This window comes from Benincasa hispida, chromosome 8 (assembly GCF_009727055.1).
Source record: "Benincasa hispida cultivar B227 chromosome 8, ASM972705v1, whole genome shotgun sequence".
Classification (NCBI taxonomy): Eukaryota; Viridiplantae; Streptophyta; class Magnoliopsida; order Cucurbitales; family Cucurbitaceae; genus Benincasa; species Benincasa hispida.
In genome coordinates, this window is record NC_052356.1 from 4,881,678 (window position 1) to 4,902,633 (window position 20,956).

The window sequence follows — 20,956 nt, forward strand, 5'->3', positions numbered from 1 at the left end:
GTGTGAAAAATGAGAAGTCTCACTATTACGATAGACATGACATATATTACAAAATGCGATAATATACTTTGACATAAAGAAAAGATTAAAATTTCAGATGTTTTTGGAGGAAAGTCATTAATAAAAAAAGGTACTTGTGGAAAGATGACCATACAAAAATCTCTTTAAAATATATGAATTAAAATGGAATAAAATTATACTTTAAGTTTTTAACCTAAAAAATAAATAGAAGACCCCAATCTATTAAGAAATAGAAAATTGAAGATCCCAAGATTCACCGAATCAGAAACGAAGCATAAACCTCAGGAATTTCACAAACCGTAAACTACCTCTCGTTAACCAACAACAAAGCTAAGCATCATTTTTTCTTTCTTTCTTTTTTTTCTTTTTTTTTTTTTAAAAAAATAAAAAAATAATTTAATTTATTCATTAAAATATCCACATTATCCATTAGAAATTTATTTAATATAAAAATATACACTTATTTTCTTTTCTTCTTTTGAAGCTCCCGGTTCCTCCACCTACCAACACAAAAAAAAAAAAAAACCTCAAAGCCTTCTTTAATGTTCACAACCAGAGAGCTCGGATCGCTCTCCAATGGCACTATCTCTATCCTTACAACTCATCCGATTCCCTCCTCAAGCACTATCCTCATCCTCTCACCATCTTCTCATCTCTGACCTCGGCTCCGTCTCGCGCTTCTTCCGATCTCCATGTCTTTCCTCTTTGGCTCCGTCGCGGAACTTCACGATGAAGTTATCTTCCAGAACCAAGTGTTTCTCCATGTCCACCGAGGAGGAACAGTGGAGTGAATCGGAAGCGTTGGTGTCCGATGTGGACGAAGGGGGAGATCTTGCGGACGATATGGATATTGGTGTTCGGGATGACAGCTCTGTGGCCACTGCTGCTTCCGCGCAGAGGATTTCTTCCTCTTCACCGAGTGATTATCTGTCGCTTGCGATTCGAGAGCAGGTTTATGAGGTCTGTTGCTATAAAGCATTTTTTTAAAACTTGAATTCGGATGTGTTTGCTGATAGTTTTAGTTGCCGCTAGCGAATTTATTTTTTGTTCTTGTCTTTCTTTTTTGGTGTTAGACCGAAGTAGGAAATTTGAACATACCGAAAATTTCAATCAAGTTTAGAGAGCCTGTTCAAATACCAAACTAATTATTGATTCTTCAGGAAGATTAGCTGAGGAATGTAGAGTCTGCCAATGCCTAATCGTCGTTAGTTGCTGATTGGGGCCATTTTTTTTTGTTGATATTGAAGAACGTTTAAGAGTAATAGTAACGCTTCCTCGCATATGATGTTAGGTTGCAAAAGGGTTAATTTAAAAAGTTGAAACAGTTGTCAGTGCTTCTATACTATAGTAATTTAGCTTTTCCAAAAAAAAAAAAAAAAATCCTATAGTAATTTATGTTTTCTAAATTGATTTTTAAACATAAAATGCATTAGCAACATACAACCTTTTTTTAGTTAAAAGGATAGGAGATTCGAATATCTGACCTTTTGATCAAAGAAATGATGTAAAGTTATGCTTATAGTTGAACTGTGTTAGGTTGGTGCTCATACACCAACATTTGATTAGTTAGAGGATAAATCATATAAAATATGCATAGTATAAATTATAGCCCTGTCAAAGAAATGATACAAAATTATGACTTTTGAGGGGCTCAAGCTCAACTCCTGGTATTCACTCTTCTTTGAGGTCACAATTTATTATTATTAGTTTTGGATATGACAAAAAATTCTGTTTGAAGAGCAGAATATTTACAAAATTTCAGCTTAAGTTAAAATCTTGTGTTTTAATCCTTCCACTGATTGGAGTTAATGGTTTGGAGCTAGTTATCGTTTTGATTCCTCAATCAATTCTTTCCTGATAAAGACATATCTGCGGGTTTCTCTCTTAGATAAAGGGAAGTTCTTACTCTCAATGCTCATCTATATTGACAACTTAGGTGTTAGAGGTTAAAGCTGATGGAACCGTATCTACCAGGAAGGTTAACAGACGGCAACTATTGAAGTCAAGTGGTGAGTAAATACTACCAGAAATTTCAGCCTCTCATTTCAATGCTTAGTTTTTGGATGTATACCGTTGAAAACTTTTAGTCTGCATTGACTTATGTATACTTTCTTTCTGGAATCAATTACTGCTGGATATCTCACGGTTGGTTTTTTGGATTCCCTGGTAGATAACCGTTGGATGACAAATAGTATGACTACATACTTCTTGTTAAGAAACTATGTATTTTCCTTTTATTATTTTCTTCTTGTGGATATATATTTTTTTTTAAATTATCAGGGCTTCGTCCACGTGATATCCGAAGTGTTGATCCATCTTTATTTTTGACAAACTCAATGCCTACATTACTGGTATATTGATTTTCACCTTTTTAATTCCCGGTCGTTTTCTTTTATATTATAAGCTTTTTATGTTGAAGAATTAGCATTTGGGATAAACATATGTAATTAAGAATTTGAAGTCTATAAATGATACTCAGCAATAATTTTCTGTGTGGTTCACATACCAGGTCCGCGAACATGCTATTTTGCTTAATCTGGGATCGTTGCGAGCAATAGCTATGCAGGATTGTGTCCTCATATTCGATTATAACCGGTATCCATCTGACTTGAAAATGGTGCCATATTTATTTCTCATACAAAATTTCTACGTTGCAATTCTTTTTGCATGATGGTGATCATCTTCAGTCCAGGAGGACAAGCTTTTATTGAATCATTGTTGCCTCGATTGAACCCAAAAAACATGAATGGAGTGCCAGCAATGCCATTTGAACTCGAGGTTAGTAATTCTTGTTAATATATGTATTTTTGCATCATATAAATAGAGTTGGCAGGTGAATGCAAAATTAGCTTACAGACTGCGATACCTCTGTACATCAAGATGTTTCCTAATGAGAATTTGGTCCCCAGGAAGCTCACCCCTAGAAGCAATGAAAAATTACCACTAACTGCCTTTAGCATTCTTATATCATTCTGCGAGTCCCAATGGAAATTGCTGAGAAGATCAGATAATTATTGTTAGCAGATAAGTGAGATCAGCTTCTGGATTGGGTTTTGTTCATATATTCTGACCACAAAGATTTTCAAATTAAAATCTGGTCTTGAGAAGATTGTATGGAGGATTGGTTCAGGGTGTGTATTTACATCAAAGTCGGCTTTCCACTCTTTATTCCCTCAGGGTGTTGAGTCCAAGAGCTGGCTGAATATGATTGAAGGCCCCCACCCCTAAATCGCTCAAGGTGTTTTTGTGGACAGTTTTGTATAGGGGCTTGAATACTGCTGTGAAGTTGCTAAGGAAATTCCCCTACTAGATCCAGTCCCCCTTGGGTTTCTGTATTTGTTTCCAAGGAGAAGAAACAATTGATCATTTGTTTCTACATGTCCTTCTGTAATAAGGGGTTGGCGGTTTATTTTAAATGAACTTGGGATATAGGGTTCTGGGATTGCGTGAAAAGGCTATGGTTTGGAGAATGTGGAAAGGAAAAGCCCATAGGATTTTTGAGAATGATTTTAGTTTTGCCTCTTTTGTCCATAGTATAGTATACATCACTTGACTTCTTGGTGGAGCTCAAGTCACAAAGATTTTTGGAGCTTTTATAGCCTTGCTTTGATTATTTTTTTGTAATAGGTTTCTCTATGTGAGTGGGGTTCTCTCAATCCTTTGCCCTTAAGTTATTCCTTTTGTCAGTATGAATATATTCTTTTTTGTTTCATATATAAGAAAAAATAAAGAAAAAGAAAAATAAAGAAAGAGCAAAGTAGCACACTCTTAAGTTTGGCATATTCATAGAAAGATAAAGGAAGATTGATAGGAGAGGTATATCTTTGTTGGAGGGGAGGAGATTAAGAGTGGTAATGATCGACAATAGATATATCCTACAATTTGATTAAAAAAAAGAAAAAGAAAAAATAAAGAAAGAGCAAAGTAGCACTCTGTTAAGTTTGACAGATTCATAGAAAGATAAAGGAAGAGATAAAAGGAAGATTGATAGGAGAGGTATATCTTTGTTGGAGGGGAGGGGATTAAGAGTGGTAATGGTCGACAATAGATATATCCTACAATTTGATTCATCGTTGTGGTCTGTTCAATGGTGCCACTGGCCTTGATAACAATAAGCTCTCGTTGTCATACTCATTAGGGAGTAGATAGATGAATGACTATATGCAGGCATTGTAATATCGACCTAGAGGTTTGAGGTTTGAATCTTCTCCACCCCTATACGAGGACTTGCTCGAGTGGTACTTTGTTTGAGAAAAAGTTTGTTAAGAGTGTAAACAAAGTCCACCATCAGCTAGGGAAGGAAAAGATCCATGATATATAAGTAGAGATAATTATCTCCTTGAGATTTTTTTTGGGGTGAAACCAACATTGGCTAGTGAAGGCTTATGCCCAAAGTAAACAAGAACATACTATTATGAAAATATGGAGGGTTAATTGTCCCTAACATGAGATATGTGGAGGATTTGTAGTCTATATCTCTCCACATATGTTCACAATAGTATGATATTGTTTGCTTTAGATATAGACCCTCATGGTGTTACTTTTGGTTTGCTCGAAAGACCTCATAGTAATGAAGATTATTTACCTCTTTTATATACATATCGTGAATCTTTCCCTTTCCTAGATAATATAGAACTTTGTTTACATTCCTAACAAAGCTTTTTCCTTTTAGATAAATTGAAAATTTGGTCTATGTGCTATTTGCCTCTAATGACCGGAGGAACAGAGATTTTCATCATGGAGTCGGGCCTCTATATAAATCTCTTCTCTGAAATGGAAATGTGGAACTTTAGGTTGAGCCAGTATCAGTTTGAGAATCAAAGAGGGGATTAGAGTCCTCTAAATCATCCTATGCTTTTATCACGAAAGTACTGAAACTTTCCAACAATTTTTAAAGGTATAAACCATTACCGCCCAACTTTGCATACATGCTTCATCCCGGTAGAATCTATTACATTATTTTTTATTTTTTAATGATCAAGCTAGTATTTTCAAACCTGAAAGAGGTGAGAGTCCACATTTGGATTCCCAAGGCTTTCGGGTAGGATAGAAAATGATTAGAAGCCATTCTCTCTATTCTAGAAACCCAGCAAATTTGGACATCACTTTTGAGTGGTCAAGAGACTTTATCAGCTTTACAAAAAGCCTCATATTTCTTGTTGGGGTATCATTTAGTAAGCTATTGTTGGAAAGTACCATATATTTGCAAGAAAAGAATGACTTATGATGGAAAACTTGGACCCCCCCCCCAAAAAAAAAAAAAAAAAACAAACAAACAAAAAGTGAAACTACTAAAATGGAAGTAGGCCGCAAATGAAAGTTTCAAGAGGTTCGAGGGAGCACGAGACTAATATACGACAAAGAAGGTATGAAGAGGCATACCTTGGTTGGGATCACAGGGGTGGTGGTTGGTGTCCCTATGGCCATATGGATGGCACAACTAGCAACATCTTGATGCACGACCAAGATTGGTGGACGGCACAACAGGACACATGGACACGAGTGGGCTTGGGCAGACACAACACATTGGTGGGTGTCATGGGACGTGTGTAAGCGCACATCTAGTTGAATGCGACATGTGCAGGGTGTGCATGTAGAGGGGTGCGAGGCAACGCACATGGGTGAGCGACAACTCTCGTGCGTGCATGCGGTAGGCCGCGCAGGGCAGCTACCTACGTAGGATTTAATATCTTATTAGTTTCTTTGGCACGTAAATGTTGTAAGGTCAGTCGATTGTCCTATTAGATTAGTTGAGTTATGCACAAACTTACTTGAACACTCACGGATTTAAAAAAAAATGTTTCTAATAATAATAAAAAAAATCAGAGTAGAAAGGAAATAGTCTGCTTTGGATCCATTGTATATATGTGTATACATATATATGTATATATATTTGATAGGATTCAACTATTTTCATTGATTAGATAAAATTACAAATGAGAGACCTATCTAGAAGATTACATAAAAGCATTTTCAATAGGCTATAAGAGAGCTTAAACCATACTTACAAAAATGTGATATCAATTTACACTGTATGAGAGCAGTAAAGGCGACATATGAAATGAAAGGTTCAAAATTCGATTGTGTTTCTAAGAAGATGCACAAATTTCTCTTGAGCCATAAACACCATAAAAAGGCTCGGATGAAATTGAGCCAGAGAGTCCCTTTCCTCGTTCTTGAAGGGACGCCCAAGGAGAATGATATTTGAAAAGGGAAGATAGAAGTTTGTCGCTAGGTATTTGACCAAATAGGTTCGTCCAGTTCTAGACCAATTGGCCTTGTAAAGCCAATGACCGACCAAAACTCTATGTGATAAAAGCCCAAAAAGATCTAGCAAATAAGCATAAAATGAGAGTTGGCTGTGTTTCAGGACCATTAGTGCACAAGCACCTATGAAGCACATATACATATACGGTTATACTATACGGATACGATCGGATACGGCGATTTGTCAATTTCTAAAAAACTAAGATACGGCTACATCTAAGGATACATCATTTTTTTATATATTTTTTTAATATATATATTTCTAAAAAAATGAGGATACTGATACGTTGAAGATACCTTTTTTTCTTTAAGAAAATATAGGATATAGATAAATTTAGCATATAAGTTAATAACAATAGCACAAAATAGAATACAAACACTGAAATACAATACAAAAAAAGCAACATCTAAGATGTTGAAGTACAATAGTTAATAAAATGCAATAGAAAAGTGACTCATATTACAAAGAAGAAAAAGAAGATTAGAGGGAGAAGTATGAAGATAAACGAAGAACTTCTTCATTGAATTGTTGAAGATATCCAAATGGTTTATATTTTGGTGGATTTTATGGGGACTCAAATGTGAAGATGGAGATTATATGATTCTAGTCTAGGGTTTGGTCCATTATTTATTTATTTTTTCTTTTAGTTTTGGACTCGAGTAGTGAGCTTTTTAAATAAGTTGCCTAATTTTAGATTGGGAAAGATTAGATGAGTTACTTGTCTTTTTTTTTTCTTAAAAAAAAAATATGCATAGAAATAGATACGTCAAATCACGTGTCAAATACGTATCTGAAAATATAGATATGTCAAATCGCGTGTCAAATACGTATCTGGGAAGTATCTGAAAGTATCGGTATACGGTACGTGTCTGATACTGATTCTTTGCCTCACATGAAGTATCTGTGCTTCATAGACAAACACATAACCCAACAGGAGGGAGACAAAGGAATTTCCAGTGATCTGCATTGAAGCTTTTCTTGGGTGATAAGCACAAAGTGCTGATTTCCCACGTTGAGTAAAATGTTTCTTTACCCTGAAAACCCATCGATGAAAGGTTTCTGGACGAAGATTTTGTGGGAAAACCATTTTTGTCTAATTTCCACTCCCGCAGGTCCTCTCGGTGAGTGAGCACAACAGTACTAAGAGCATAGGAGAGCCTTGCCCATTCAACAATTTCAGACTCACTAAGGTGTCTTCTTAGTTTTAAAATCCCAAGATGCTGATTCAATCTGTGGGCAATCTGCGGAAATGGAGGCTTCTTTATTGAGCGTGAGGGGAATCTGTGATGTATTTCAATAATTCATGGTCATTTTGTGAGCTTCTAAGTATGTGTTTACACAATTTGCATGAAACTTGCTTCACATTCATCTTAAGCACTCTCTTCTTTGTTATTGTTTTTTCTTTTTAGATTCTATTACCATAGTTTGTTATAGATATTGCTTTACTTTATATTTTAGGTTGTTGAAGCTGCATTGCTTTCACGAACTCAGCGTTTGGAGCAGCGACTAATAAAAGTAGAACCTCGTGTGAGTATGGAAACATAGTGAGTATATATATTAATATTCGTTTTCTGTTTCTCCCATTTAATTTTGTTTTTTCCCGAAAAAGATGGAGTAGAATAAACTTGAGCAAGTTGCTGCCACTTCAACCTGGCCAGATTTAGTATTCATTGCTATATCTTCTTCTCAGACTAGAATTGCAATTGCAAAGTCTTGGGGCTGTTTGGAACACTAAGTTGGTTATTATAATAATATGTGGGTTATAATAGCTTACTCTAACCAACTCAACTTGAGCCCCAAAAACTCCCTTAATTTCTTATATCTGTTTCTATGTTTAAAAATTTATACGTGGTTTTGTGACCATTTTTCTCTTCTTGATTGAAGAAGTCTACTGCTTATATTGAGCTGTGGCTACACGAAAACAAATGGAAAGTTCTTTGACTAGGCTACAAACTTGAAGAGAATCCTAATCAGAAAATGTCTGTCCAGTTGAGGAGAAAGTTATCAACTGGTTCAATTTCTTTTTGATCTGGCTGGCCTTAAGGATATTTTTTCCGAAAACAATATTTCTGGGTATTAATTTCAGTGCTGAGGAGTTTTTCTTTTAGAACACTTCAAATGTTTAGAATGCTATATTTTTTCTGAAAATAAAAATAATAATAAAATGAACACACTTAAATTAATAATGCATTCATGGAATACAAACATAAAGGATAGGCGTTCTTCCCTTTGTTATCGCCGCTCTTTCCCCAAACGTAGTGATAAAGATAACCTTATTTATGGTTTCTCTTAAGAAAAAACAAAAAGTAAAAGTAACCTTATTTATACAAAAAACAAAGAAAGAAAGAAATTGGAAAACTGATGTATAAAGTTCGTCTGGCTTCAGGTTCAAGCTCTGCTTGAGGTATTGCCCAACAAATTAACTGCAGATGTGTTGGAACAACTTCGTATTAGCAAGCAGACATTGGTACATTTTATGGAATTTGTTCTGGATAGAGTTGTTTAGTTCAAGATATACCTCACTATGATATGCAGAAATGAGTAGTTTCAAACTGACTCCCCTCAACTGCCAATTTGGACACAAGGTTGAATTAGGTTCCAGGGCAGGGGCTCTCAGACAAATGCTTCTTGATCTTCTGGAGGATCCGCAAGAAATACGACGCATCTGTATTATGGGAAGAAATTGCACGCTTAATAAAAGAAATGATGATGTGGAGTGCTCTCTTCCTTTGGATAAGCAGATTGCTGATGGTAAGTTATACATTTCAAATTTAAATTATTACATTCACGATTTTCATCAGCCTTGATTTCAGTTTTAAACTCCTTTTGTGATATTTTATTGAACTTTTTATTTGCAGATGAGGAAGAAGAAATAGAAATGCTGTTGGAAAATTATCTCCAGAGGTAATTTTGATATTAGATAAGCCACCTTCCACACCTCTGAAGAACTATAATTTTTTTCCATATCTAGTATTTTCATTATAGTCTTTAATATAATGAAGAAAAAATATGCTCTCAATCAAAGCAATATGTGGAGGAATAGAGAAATTGCAATAGTATGTTGGGAATCTTTGGAAGTGGTGCTGTCAATGTGTCCTACTGTTAGCAGTAGTCTTTGACAGCCCCCTCTTCTGTGATTCACAGGATAAATTATATGGCGTCCTCTCTCGTGATGCCTAGAATCACAAGGGCAATAATCTAAACTCAGCAAATGATACATTGGCGTTGTGATTTATCTGACATTCCAAATCTGGCGATACTCATAGATGGAACTGAAATAAAAGGTTTAGAGGTAAAAAATAATAGGAAAAGACATTTGGTCCCGGAACTTGTTTTTAACGCCCACTTGTGTACTTTCAAATTTAATAATTTAACCACTAAATCATTACAAACCGAGTTTAAACCAAAGGTCTCGGTAGGATTGTTTATTTTATTTCTTTTTCTAGAAAAGAAACATTTCATTGATAAATGAAATAGAGACTTTTTTATTTTTATTTCTATGTTATTCCTTATGGGGTCATTATCCTATTTGAGGTGGATTTTATCTACGGGAACTTGAAACACCTTCAAACTAATTGTTGTATTCAGTCGCGCTATTATTGGGCCAGCCCAAACAATGTGTTATTTTGTTCACGAGTTCGTGAAATGCACCGTTCAAGTTGATGGAATTTTATCTGTCTGCATCTGCAGATGCGAATCTTGTCATGGTCAGGCTGAAAGGCTTCTGGATTCTGCAAAAGAAATGGAAGATTCAATTGCCGTCAATTTGAGGTCTAAACAACCTTCTTACATCACTTAGCTTAATTATCGTAACTGCCATAAATTGTTCTTATTAAAAAAATAGATATCATCCTTTTTGCGGTTAATCAAATTCCCACTTTCTGTACCAAGTAAAAGGAGAAGAAAACTTCAAAGAATGATTCTTCTTCCTCCTTTCACTCTCCCTCTCTTTTCCTCTCAAAGTTTGTTAATTATGTTTCAGTCACGTAATTGTTTCTTTCTCCTACTTTTAATTAGCTCGCGACGACTAGAGGTTAGCAGAGTGGAATTGCTTCTCCAAGTTGGGACATTTTGTGTGGCAGTTGGTGCTTTAATTGCAGGTATGCCCTTTAAGAGATATCATGAATATTCAATTGGGAAATCTTTCTTGAACGGAAGTAATCACCTTCAAGAGAAAAATAGGAGACGAATGGAATATTGAGCTGAAGAGGATCTAAATCATTCTCGTTTTCTGTTAAGGACAGTGTCTAAAAAGCACACAGATAAAATCTAACCTAGGTAACTTAGCTCATAAAAGTCAGATAAGGCATTAAAGGAAATTACATTAGCAGCCGGAAGAAAATAGGGTGACAGCAATACCTACAAAATACTCAAGTCCATTACCATACCTTTCCAAGCTAATCTATAAAAAAGAATAAAAAAATTCACTCAGAAAAAATGGAAGAATACATGATGGGTAGCCTAACAAAAAGGGGCAACCGAACTAACTATACTAAAAAATGCTCCATTTTTGGCAGACACAGAAATCCTTGAAAATTTTGAAAATTGTTAGTCATATCTAGAGACTAAACCTCTTCTCAATCTCTCAGAATTTTTAAAGTGTGTCAATCCAAAGGCTTCAAAGAGTTGCGAAAAGAAAGCTAGCCTGCCAAATGGCGGATGTTCAAAGACCTCCTCCACCTTAACCTATTGATTGGTGGAGACATTTGTGCTCAAAGGTATCAATGAGACTGTTGATGATTCCACCTTAAAAAATTAAGGGACCTTATAATAATATTTAAAAGATATACGAACTACTCCTTTCACTATCAATTAGTTTTGAGATAAAATCACATATTATCTAATATGATATCAAAATTCATTAAGTCTAAATAGGGCATTTGGTCCATAAAATAAAAATAGGATCTGACTCAAGAATGGTAAACTAAAGAGATACCATCTTGAGGGGCATGATTGAGAATCTTACATTGGAAAAATCAAGTGATCTTATAATCTTTAAAAGATACATGAGCTATTCTTCTCATCGTCAATTAATTTTGAGATGAAATACCATATTATCTAAGAGAAACGGCCTTTTGTACAAGCAATAAAAGTTGGTCTCCCTAGAATTGCCTCTCAATGGCAAGCCTAACCTAGCTGTAAGGATAAGGGGAATATAGCAAAAGAATAAAAAACTATTGCTGGCTGCAGTTTATTCGAGTAATAGAACACAAGTAAAAGGAAAATTCAAGCAAGATTATCTTGTTCTAATAGAGGCTAGGCTGAGTCGCTAGCAAAATTTTGAGTAAGAAAATGCAGTGAAGCTGCTTCTAAACATGTTGCATGGATAACTTCAACGAAAGAATTTCATTCCAATTGTCCTTTAACCTTTGTTTTTCACATCTTTTTTGCAGGAATATTCGGCATGAACTTACGATCATACCTTGAAGAACACGTGGTACATTCTCTAAAAGCCAAATTTTAAAACAACGTTCATGTTCATTCAACCTGGTCAATTGTGTTGATTTTGTGTGAGTTGTAACTTTGATGCACTTGTCATGATGCACGCAGTTTGCCTTCTGGTTAACAACAGCTGGGATAATTGTTGGCGCTGTTGTGGCATTCTTTCTCATGTATTCATATCTCAGAGATAGGAGAATCCTATAGCTAAATACTTGTTCAGGTAGAAACAATCACCTAGACAATGAATTGCAATAACATTGTACTAAACTTCTCCAACTTTTTGACTTATAATGCTTATTTTAGGGGAAAAAACCTTTTGGTTTCACGGTTTTGGGCCTAATTTGTCCCAAGTTTCGAAATGTTACACTTTTAATCCTTAAATTTTGAATTTAGTTTCAATTTAGTCCTAGGTTCTAAAATGTTACAGTGACACTCTTGTGATTTGAGTTTTGTTTTAATTTGGTCTTTAGATTTTAAGATTTACACTTTTAACCTCTATTTTTTACTAAATACCCACTTTCAATTTATGGTATCTATTAATTAATTAAAATAATTATGAAGTGAAAATTTAAAATTAATTATAATAGTGTTAGTGAAACTTAAGGATTAAATGTATAACTTTTTGAAACATAAAGATCAAATGAAAATTAGATCCAAAATCTAGAGACAAAAATGTATTTTTCCTATTATTTTATTATCTCAACTTTCAAATATTATAACTTTTAGATTGAAAAAATTATTTTGATTTTTCCATCAATTACATTTACTTGATTAATGAATGCCTACACAGATTATGATTAGTATTTGAATTACTATGGAAATTCAATACTGTTTGGAGACTAAAATAGATTTTAAGCTCTTAATCCAGTTACATTTTTTGTGTATTTTAACAGCAAAAAGTATATTAATCTAATCTCGATTGGACAGGTCATTCAACACTCAATCTTGGAGGGGCTGCTATCCCAGTGATGGGGATGCTAATTGTGAAGGGTATGTCCATATATCCATTATGTTCATATGAAATAATCAATCTCTTCTCATATATATGATATAGCTGAATATATTATTAGGCCGTGAGCCAATATTGGCACCATCACTCAGCTTGGTTTATGAAACAAAATGAGGAGAAATCTTTGACTTTGCCTCCTATCCTTGAAGCTCTCAAATCATCTCCAATTCAAATGGGGAGAGGGGATTTCCATTTCATCTCAACCGAGTTATTATTATTATTTTTTTGATAAATAATCTGCATCCAAAAATTTCGATTATCTACATTTCTTAAATTCGTTTAATGTATTAGATTGAACTTCAGTGATATCTCTCACTTTGTTTTTATACTTGATTTAGAAATTTAATTGAGTGTATGTTATATACCGTAGCACTCAAAATTAACTGAAACGTTTTTATTAAATCTTGATGATTTATACGTCTTGGTAACTTGGTTTGACTTTGAATTAGGGATGATTTATTCTTTAAAACTCTATTTGGTACGAGGGTTGGTCTGTCTGAAGTTTCTACCAAATTTGATACTATGTAGTCTTAAAAGAAGTAAATAATTAAAAATGCGATAAAAGAATATGCATAGTTTACTTTTGACTTTTGTGACTAGAATTATTTTTTCCATCTGAACAGGTGAAGTAAATTCTTTAATAAGAAATACATGAATTTTTTGAGTTAGAGGATTATAATTGTTTATGATTATTACAGAACGTAGAGTTGAATAGATTGTAGTTGTGGTGAAAAGTATTTTAGTATAAGTATAAGAAGTCTGTGTTTGAGATGAAAACATTTTAGTTCAGAATCAAGAAGTCTATATTCGGGTTTTTGATTTGTTTATGTAATTTTGATGTATATATTAAGGCTATGGTTATATGGGGAACGAAAAAATGTGTAATTTGGGTTGATTCCAATTGAACTATCAATCGAAATGGGTCTCAATTGTGTTTGGGGTTTTTATTGTAATTTTTGGTGTTTATTCATCTAATTTTTCAAAAGCAATATGATTGTGATCGAGTTTGTTTATTATAAATCGAAAGGTGGAATGAAAATGACAAAATTACCCTCATCACGCTATTTCTAATCGACAACACTGAACACGGTCATTCATACCCATTTCAAACAATCTGTCGATCGTTTTAACCCACTCTTCTTTACTTCTTTACGATTCAACTTTCGATTTCCATTTCTAGTGTTCATCGATCATTTGTTCGCTTGTTTTTATGTAAGTGTAGCATATTCTACCTTTTACTTCAACTTTTTACTTCGTTTCAATCAACAATCGTCTTCGATTAACTATTCATAACACATACAACCAGAGTCTCAAGAAATGTATACATCCCAATGTTGTTCGAAACTGGAACTTGCATGTTTGCCGTCGTTACTTTTCAAGTAGTACGAAGTCACCATTAATTTGGTCACACTAGCTTATTTAGTATTCCATTTGTTCATTGGTGATGTTGACTCTATTTGATTTTTTATATATTCTATTTATACTTATCCACATAGAAATTGACTTCCTTACGGTCTATTGGTATGATTGTGTGCTTTGCTGAAGGTCATGTTGATTAGGTCATATAGCAGTAAGTTGGTAGCAAGAAGGATATATCGATAAATTGATATCCGTTAATCGGTAGCAATGAAACTTTCTATTTTGTTGTTTGTTATTTTTTTTTCTTTTGTTCATCAATATCTGGTTTATGAAATTGTATGAATATGAAGGAACTGGTAAATCCATATGCATGAGGCTTAATCCAACAACCACATTATACAATAAAGTTTTCCTATCGACGAAACATTATAGCAGGAGATCGATAATCATAGCATGAACGTGGTTATAACAAAAATTTAAAAATTCAACATTCGGACTGATCAAACAAACTAAAATCGATAAAAGCATCAGTATCTTAACCGCTATCAACTTCACCATAATAACCGATAGATCGGTAAGACAAAGAAAGAAGGTTATAAAATTGTTAAATCGGCCAAAATCGCTATTGCTACTTTCATCTGTAAAGTAGTATCTTCTCATTTCAAAGGGCAAATGACAAAAATTGAGACAAAAATATTCTTACCAAATATATTGCTTCCAATACATATTCAAACGTAATTGGATTGAGAACCTTCCCAAGCTCAACCATATTACAAGATTTCATTATGGATAGTACGATAGATTCCACTTTTAATTATGATTACGAATGGACGTGTAAACAAAATCTACGTAATCTGATGGAGCACACAAACCGAATTGAGATTAATTTATACCCATTCTTCCGATGTAAACGTGGCCTAAATATCATATTTTGCAAATAGAAATTAAAAGATTGGTTCAAAATGCACTTGGATCCTTTAACACCAAAAGCTTGAATTCCGACATGTTTTGATTATCTACGAGAAAAATATTTTTCAAAATTACTTTCATTATACTCATGATAAAAAGTGTTTAAAATAAAAGTACTAATGTTTTTGTTATATTTTTCTTCGAAGTATTTTTGTACACTAGTTTGTTACTGACAAACACTATTAATTAATAATTTTAAATCTGTATTTGAGAACAATTTCACTGCTCAAGTTTTTTTTAGTATATAATTAGTCAAGTTGGAGGAAGGAGATGATCGACAGAGTTAGTCACCCAATGATCATTAGAGTTGGCAATCAAAGATAGTTGCCAAAAGTGGGTGTCGGAGATGATCAATATTAGTTGATCCCTGAAAGTGGTTTTCGATGCACTTTTGTGATCATAAACTAAAATCTAAGAACCATTTTATGTTGACTTTCTAAGTACTTAACAATTAAGTGAAAAAAAATTTCAATCTAACAAACTAAAAGCAAAGAGAGCATTCAGGCTATATTTTGCAACTGGTTAGTTGGAGTGCCGTCCAGTATGCTAGATTGGCTTTCCTAGTTTGCCTATCTTTATCTATTTATGTTTTATCAATTATGCTTGTTGGCCCACATAACTATGATCCACTTGTTTGCAGGCTAAAACTACTCAACATTAACGGTCAAGTTCACTTCAAGACTCAGGAAAGACTGTGTGCTTCAAACTTCAAAACTCTTCAATCGTTTATCTGAATGTAGCTTAATCGTATAGACGAAGCTCCAAAGAACTACATGATAGTTCAATTATGTAAACAATATTGAAGAACTAGACGATCATGTATATGATAGTTGAGTAGAACTAAACGATCGTATAAACGACAATTGAGGAACTAGACGATCGTATAGACAATGCAATGTGGAGCTAAACGATCGTGTAAATGATGTAAGAGGAGCTAAACGATCGTATACACGATACATAAGTAAAAGCTAGACGATCGTAGAGAGAGAAAGAAAGAACACAAGTATTTAAGTGGTTCAGCCAAAGGCCTACGCCTACTGTGAAAATCGGGAGGGTCTCTTTTTATTACTTATTCTTCAAACTTCTTACAGAATGAATGCCTTGCTCTCTCTCGTTCTCTTTATTCTCTCATTCGTTTTCTTTTTATACAGACGCTCATTGTCAACGAAGAAGCTCTGGTGGTTATAATAAACATAACATAAAGAAGACGACAACGATAAACTGCTTGCAACTTCATTTCTTGTCTTCGGTTCTTTCTATAACAATATCCACTTTTATAAAAATCCAGAGTACCTTTCCCTTTTTGCATGTTGAACTGATTTTGAGCTAACCATTTTCATGAAACTCGAACCCAAGGAGGTTCAAGCATCGACCAAGCTTGCTTAGTGGAATTGTCTTGGTCAACATATCAGTCGCATTGTCTGAGGTATGTATCTTTACTACCTCAACTTCCCCTTTCTCAATCTCTCTGTCTGATAAAGTGGTACTTGATGTTAATGTGCTTGGTTCTACTGTGAAACTGTTGATTTTTAGACAAGTAGATTGTCATAAAATATTCTCACCTTTGTTTATGTAATGCCGAAACCGTTTAATAATCCTTTCAGCCACAAACCTTCTTTCACAACCTTAGACAGAGCTATAAACTCAACTTCTGTTGTGGAAAGGGCCACAACATATTGCAAACTTGCCTTCCAACTTATTAGATTGTTTTCCCATAGAAAAACATAATCAGATAGTGAGCGCCTTCTATCTAAATCCCCTGCATAATCAGCATCAACATAACCATACATTTCATCATTGGAGGGATCATTCTGTCTATATAAGATCCGAGCTTCCTTTGATAAACAAAGATACCTCAGTATCCATTTGACTGCTTCCCAATGTCGTTTACTAGGATTGGCCATGTATACTGACCAAACTTGTAGCATAGGACAGATCTAGTCTGGTTGAAGTCATTAGATACATCAAAGATCCCACTGCTTGGGATTAGGGAACAATCTTCATATGGTTAATGTGATCTTCATCTATGCTTTTAGGACTGTTTGCAGTTGAAAGCTTAAAATGAGGAGCAAGTGGAGTGCCAACAGACTTAGCACCATCGATTTTGAACCTTTGTAGTATTTTTCCACAATATTTAGCTTGACTCACATACAATTTGTCATGTCTTCTATCTCTATCAATTTCAGTGCCTAGAATCCTTCTAGATTCCCCTAGGTCTTTCATGTCAAACTCTTTCTTTAGAAGCATCTTGATTTGCCCCAACTATTCTTTGGAACTTCTAGCCAGCAACATATCATCTACATAAAGGAATAGATAAATTGGTTCCTTGAAGCTTTTAGAGTTTGTATACACACCAATCATAAGAACTTCTCTTGAATCCCATTTTAGAGATCACTTCATCAAATCTGTCATATTAACACCTTGGTGATTTCTTGAGGCCATAGATTGACTTATTTAGTAGACATACCAAGTCTTCTTTTTCTTTCTTCACATATCCTTGAGGTTGCTTCATATAGATAGTTTCATTCAACAATCCACGTAAGAAAGCTGTCTTTATATCCAATTGGTCTAACTCCAATTCCTTTTGAACAACTAGGGAAAGGAGTAGCCTAATGGATGTGTGTTTCACCACTGGAGAGAAGACCTCTGTATAATCAATTCATTCATTTTGTGTGAACCCCTTTGCAACTAGTCTTGCCTTGAATCTAGACTTTTAGAGATCATTTCATCATTCATTGCCTCAATTCACTGTCTAGCATCAGGGCTATTAGTTGCCTCCTCAAAACTGGTGGGTTCATTGTTGCTTAATGAAATGGCAACATTCAAAAGCAACACTAGCAAAGTCAGATTCTAGATATCTTGCAGGGGGCATAATGGTTCTTCTTGCTTTATCTCTTGCTAGGGAATAATTTTGTAAATCTCCATGTGTCTCTACTTGTTCACTTGACACAAGTTCACTAGTCTCAACAGTGTCATCACCTTCAGCTTCTAGATTCTTAGAAGAAGTAGAAGCTCCTTGATCATTTTGAGGCTTCACCTCAAACCTTGTGCTACTGTTCTTAGATATAGATGTAGATTGTTGCTCGAACATCATAAACATCTCATTTTCTCTGAACACAACATCTCTACTGTTTACACATCTCTTCTTAATAGGATGTCATAGTCTATATCCTTTCACTCTAGGTGTAAAACCTAGAAAACATGCATTTAACAGCCCTAGTTTCAACTTACCTTGGCTTTGATGCACATACCCTACACACCCAAACACCTTCAAGTGTTCCAGCTTGGGAGGCTTTCCTGTCCACCTTTCTTCCAGAGTTTTCAGCTCAATGGACTGATGTGGACACTTATTTAGAATGTAGATCGTGTAGGAAACTTCTTCAACCCAATATTTCTCAGGCAAAAGAGTATTGAACAGTTGACATCTCACCCTTTCAAGCACCATTCTGTTCAATCTTTCAGCAACTCCATTTTATTGAGGTGTACACCTCACTGTTCTATGCCTCACAATACCATTTTCCCTGCAAAACAAGTTGAACTCCTCTCCACAAAACTCTAAAACATTGTCAGTTCTCAAGTGTTTAATATGTTTAGAGGTTTGCTTTTCAATCAAGGTTTTTCATTCTTTGAATCTCCCAAACGCTTTATCTTTGGTTTTTAGAAAATAAACCATACTCTTTCTTGAATAATCATCAACAAAAGAAAGGAAATACCTTGCTCCAGTTAGAGAAAGAGAGTGAGTTGGCCCCCATAAGTCAGAATGCATATATTCAAGTATCTCTTTGGAAGTATGCTGTCCTTTAGGGAAGCCTTGCCTTGTTGCCTTGCCAAGGATGCAATACTCACAAAACTTCAAGCTGTTTCCAACACCTTTAGGAAGAATCCCTTGTTTTAAGAGCATTTGCAGCCCTTTCACACTAATATGAGATAGCCTCTTATGCCATAGCTCATCTTCGGTGGGTTCTTCATCTGTAGCCATCAAGGCTGAATGTGCCATTTGCACATCTTTAATGACATACAAGCCATTAACTTTGGTTGCCACCAACACTATTTTTAAGTCTTTAATTATCTCAAAGGTGTCTCCAACACATCTATATTCACAGCCAATAGAGTCAAACATCCCCAATGATAGGAGATTTCTCTTTAATGTAGGAACATGTCTCACATTCCTAACCAACTTCACTAAACCATCTTGCATTTTTAAGGAAACAGACCCAATTCCAATAGCCCTGCAGGTATTGTTATTTCCCATGTAGATCAGCCTTCCATCCCACTTTTTGTATGTACAAAACCACCCTTTAGATAGTGTCATATGTACTGAACAACCAGTATCTATCACCCAGTCTTGAGTCTCCATAGAATTCTACTCTCCACTCTCTTCAGTTGTTGCCCAGGCATCTAAATACACAAGAGAATTTCCCCCCACAATTGCTTCTATCTATTTTCCTATTTTGTTCTGTTGGTTCAGCTTCCTCTTCAAGACATAACAGTCTTTCTTCATGTGTCCAAGTTTGTGGCAAAAATGACACTTGATCTTAGACTTGTCACCACCATTCTACTTTCTCTTCCCATTGTTCTTTGTTTTCTCCTTTGAAAACAAGTTTTCTCCTCCTTGCTACTCTTTTTTGTTCATCTGCAATTCTAGTTCTTTGACTCTTATTGCTGAAATTATTGCTTCTGTAGTGATTCTTTCTCTACCATACTTCATGGCTGTTTTGACATCTTTAAACAATTCTGGTAGGGAATTAAGTAAGATAAAAGCCTCATTTTCTTCCCCAATATTGTCTCCTATTGATCTGAATTATGATGATAGTCTCTTAAATTTGTTCAAATTATCAGTGAAGGACTTTACAACATCCATCTTGTATGTGAAAAATCTCTCAAGAAAGCTTTATTGGCAAATCTTTGTTGAGATAAATCTCATTTAGTTTGTTCCAGAGATCATAAGTAGTAGGCTGGTCAACAATCTGCCTTAAAACACTATTTGTAATATTCAAGACAATAGTTCCATAGGCATTTACCTTTATTGTCTATTTCTCTGCATCAATGAGTGTTTTAGGGTATTTTATTGGGTCTGTAATGGTTAGAAGTGCCTTCTGCTGTCCCAAAACTACCTTAATCTTCGCTTTCCATAATTCAAAGTCTATCTTTCCATCAAACTTCTCGATTTCATACCTGATTGTAGCCATTCTTGAACTTCAAGATTGACTTATCTAAATTTTTGTATGCAAGAATTCAAATCTTGGATCTGTCTTGAGTTGCTTTCTGAGCCCTGATACCACTTGTTGCCCCAGATAACTATGATCCACTTGTTTGCAGGCTAAAACTACTCAACATTAACGGTCAAGTTCACTTCAAGACTTAGGGAAGACTGTATGCTTCAAGCTTCAAAACTTTTCAATAGTTTACTGAATGTAGCTCAATCGTGTAGACAAAGCTCCAAAAAACTAGACGATAGTTCAATTATGTAAACAACATTAAGAAGCACTAGACGATCATGTAGACGATAGTTGAGTAGAACTAAACGATCGCATAGACGACAACTGAAGAACTAGACGATCGTATAGACGATGCAATGCGAAGCTAAACGATCGTGTAAACGATGTAAGAGGAACTAAACGATTGTATACACGATACTTAAGTAAAAAGCTAGACGATCGTAGAAAAAGAAAGAAAGAACACATGTATTTAAGTGGTTCAGCCAAAGGCCTAAGTCCACTGTGAAAATCGGGAAGGTCTCTTTTTATTACTTCTTCTTAAAACTTCTTACAGAATGAATGTCTTGCTCTCTCTCGTTCTCGTTATTCTCTCATTCGTTTTCTTTTTATACCGACGCTCATTGTCAATGAAGAAGCTCGGGTGGTTACAACAAATATAACAGAAAGAAG

General features: G+C 34.8%; 1 protein-coding gene across 3 annotated transcripts; it reads left to right on the top strand.

The window, feature by feature from the left end:
* Positions 1-491: 491 nt before the first annotated feature.
* Positions 492-13,142, top strand: LOC120083323 (magnesium transporter MRS2-11, chloroplastic). 3 transcript variants are annotated; one of them, XM_039039028.1, is made up of 16 exons: positions 492-981; positions 1,958-2,030; positions 2,192-2,212; positions 2,302-2,372; positions 2,531-2,616; positions 2,709-2,799; positions 7,748-7,816; positions 8,676-8,756; positions 8,875-9,040; positions 9,148-9,193; positions 9,980-10,060; positions 10,307-10,389; positions 11,683-11,726; positions 11,840-11,951; positions 12,659-12,721; positions 12,802-13,142. In XM_039039028.1, exons 1-14 carry the CDS (start codon positions 598-600, stop codon positions 11,933-11,935), a joined length of 1,392 nt encoding a protein of 463 aa, XP_038894956.1. In that variant the 5' UTR covers positions 492-597; the 3' UTR covers positions 11,936-11,951; positions 12,659-12,721; positions 12,802-13,142. The 3 variants fall into 3 exon arrangements, with proteins under 3 accessions (XP_038894956.1, XP_038894958.1, XP_038894959.1); XM_039039030.1 differs by having other exon boundaries at positions 12,659-13,142; XM_039039031.1 differs by lacking the exon at positions 2,192-2,212 and having other exon boundaries at positions 598-981.
* Positions 13,143-20,956: the final 7,814 nt, after the last annotated feature.

Excerpts from the sequence above, each read along its gene's own strand:
- LOC120083323 (XM_039039030.1), top strand. The coding sequence starts at position 598 with ATGGCACTATCTCTATCCTTACAACTCATCCGATTCCCTCCTCAAGCA. Across the intron at positions 2,800-7,747 it reads CAATGCCATTTGAACTCGAG|GTTGTTGAAGCTGCATTGCT; the intron begins GTTAGTAATTCT and ends TTTATATTTTAG. Across the intron at positions 10,061-10,306 it reads TCAATTGCCGTCAATTTGAG|CTCGCGACGACTAGAGGTTA; the intron begins GTCTAAACAACC and ends ACTTTTAATTAG.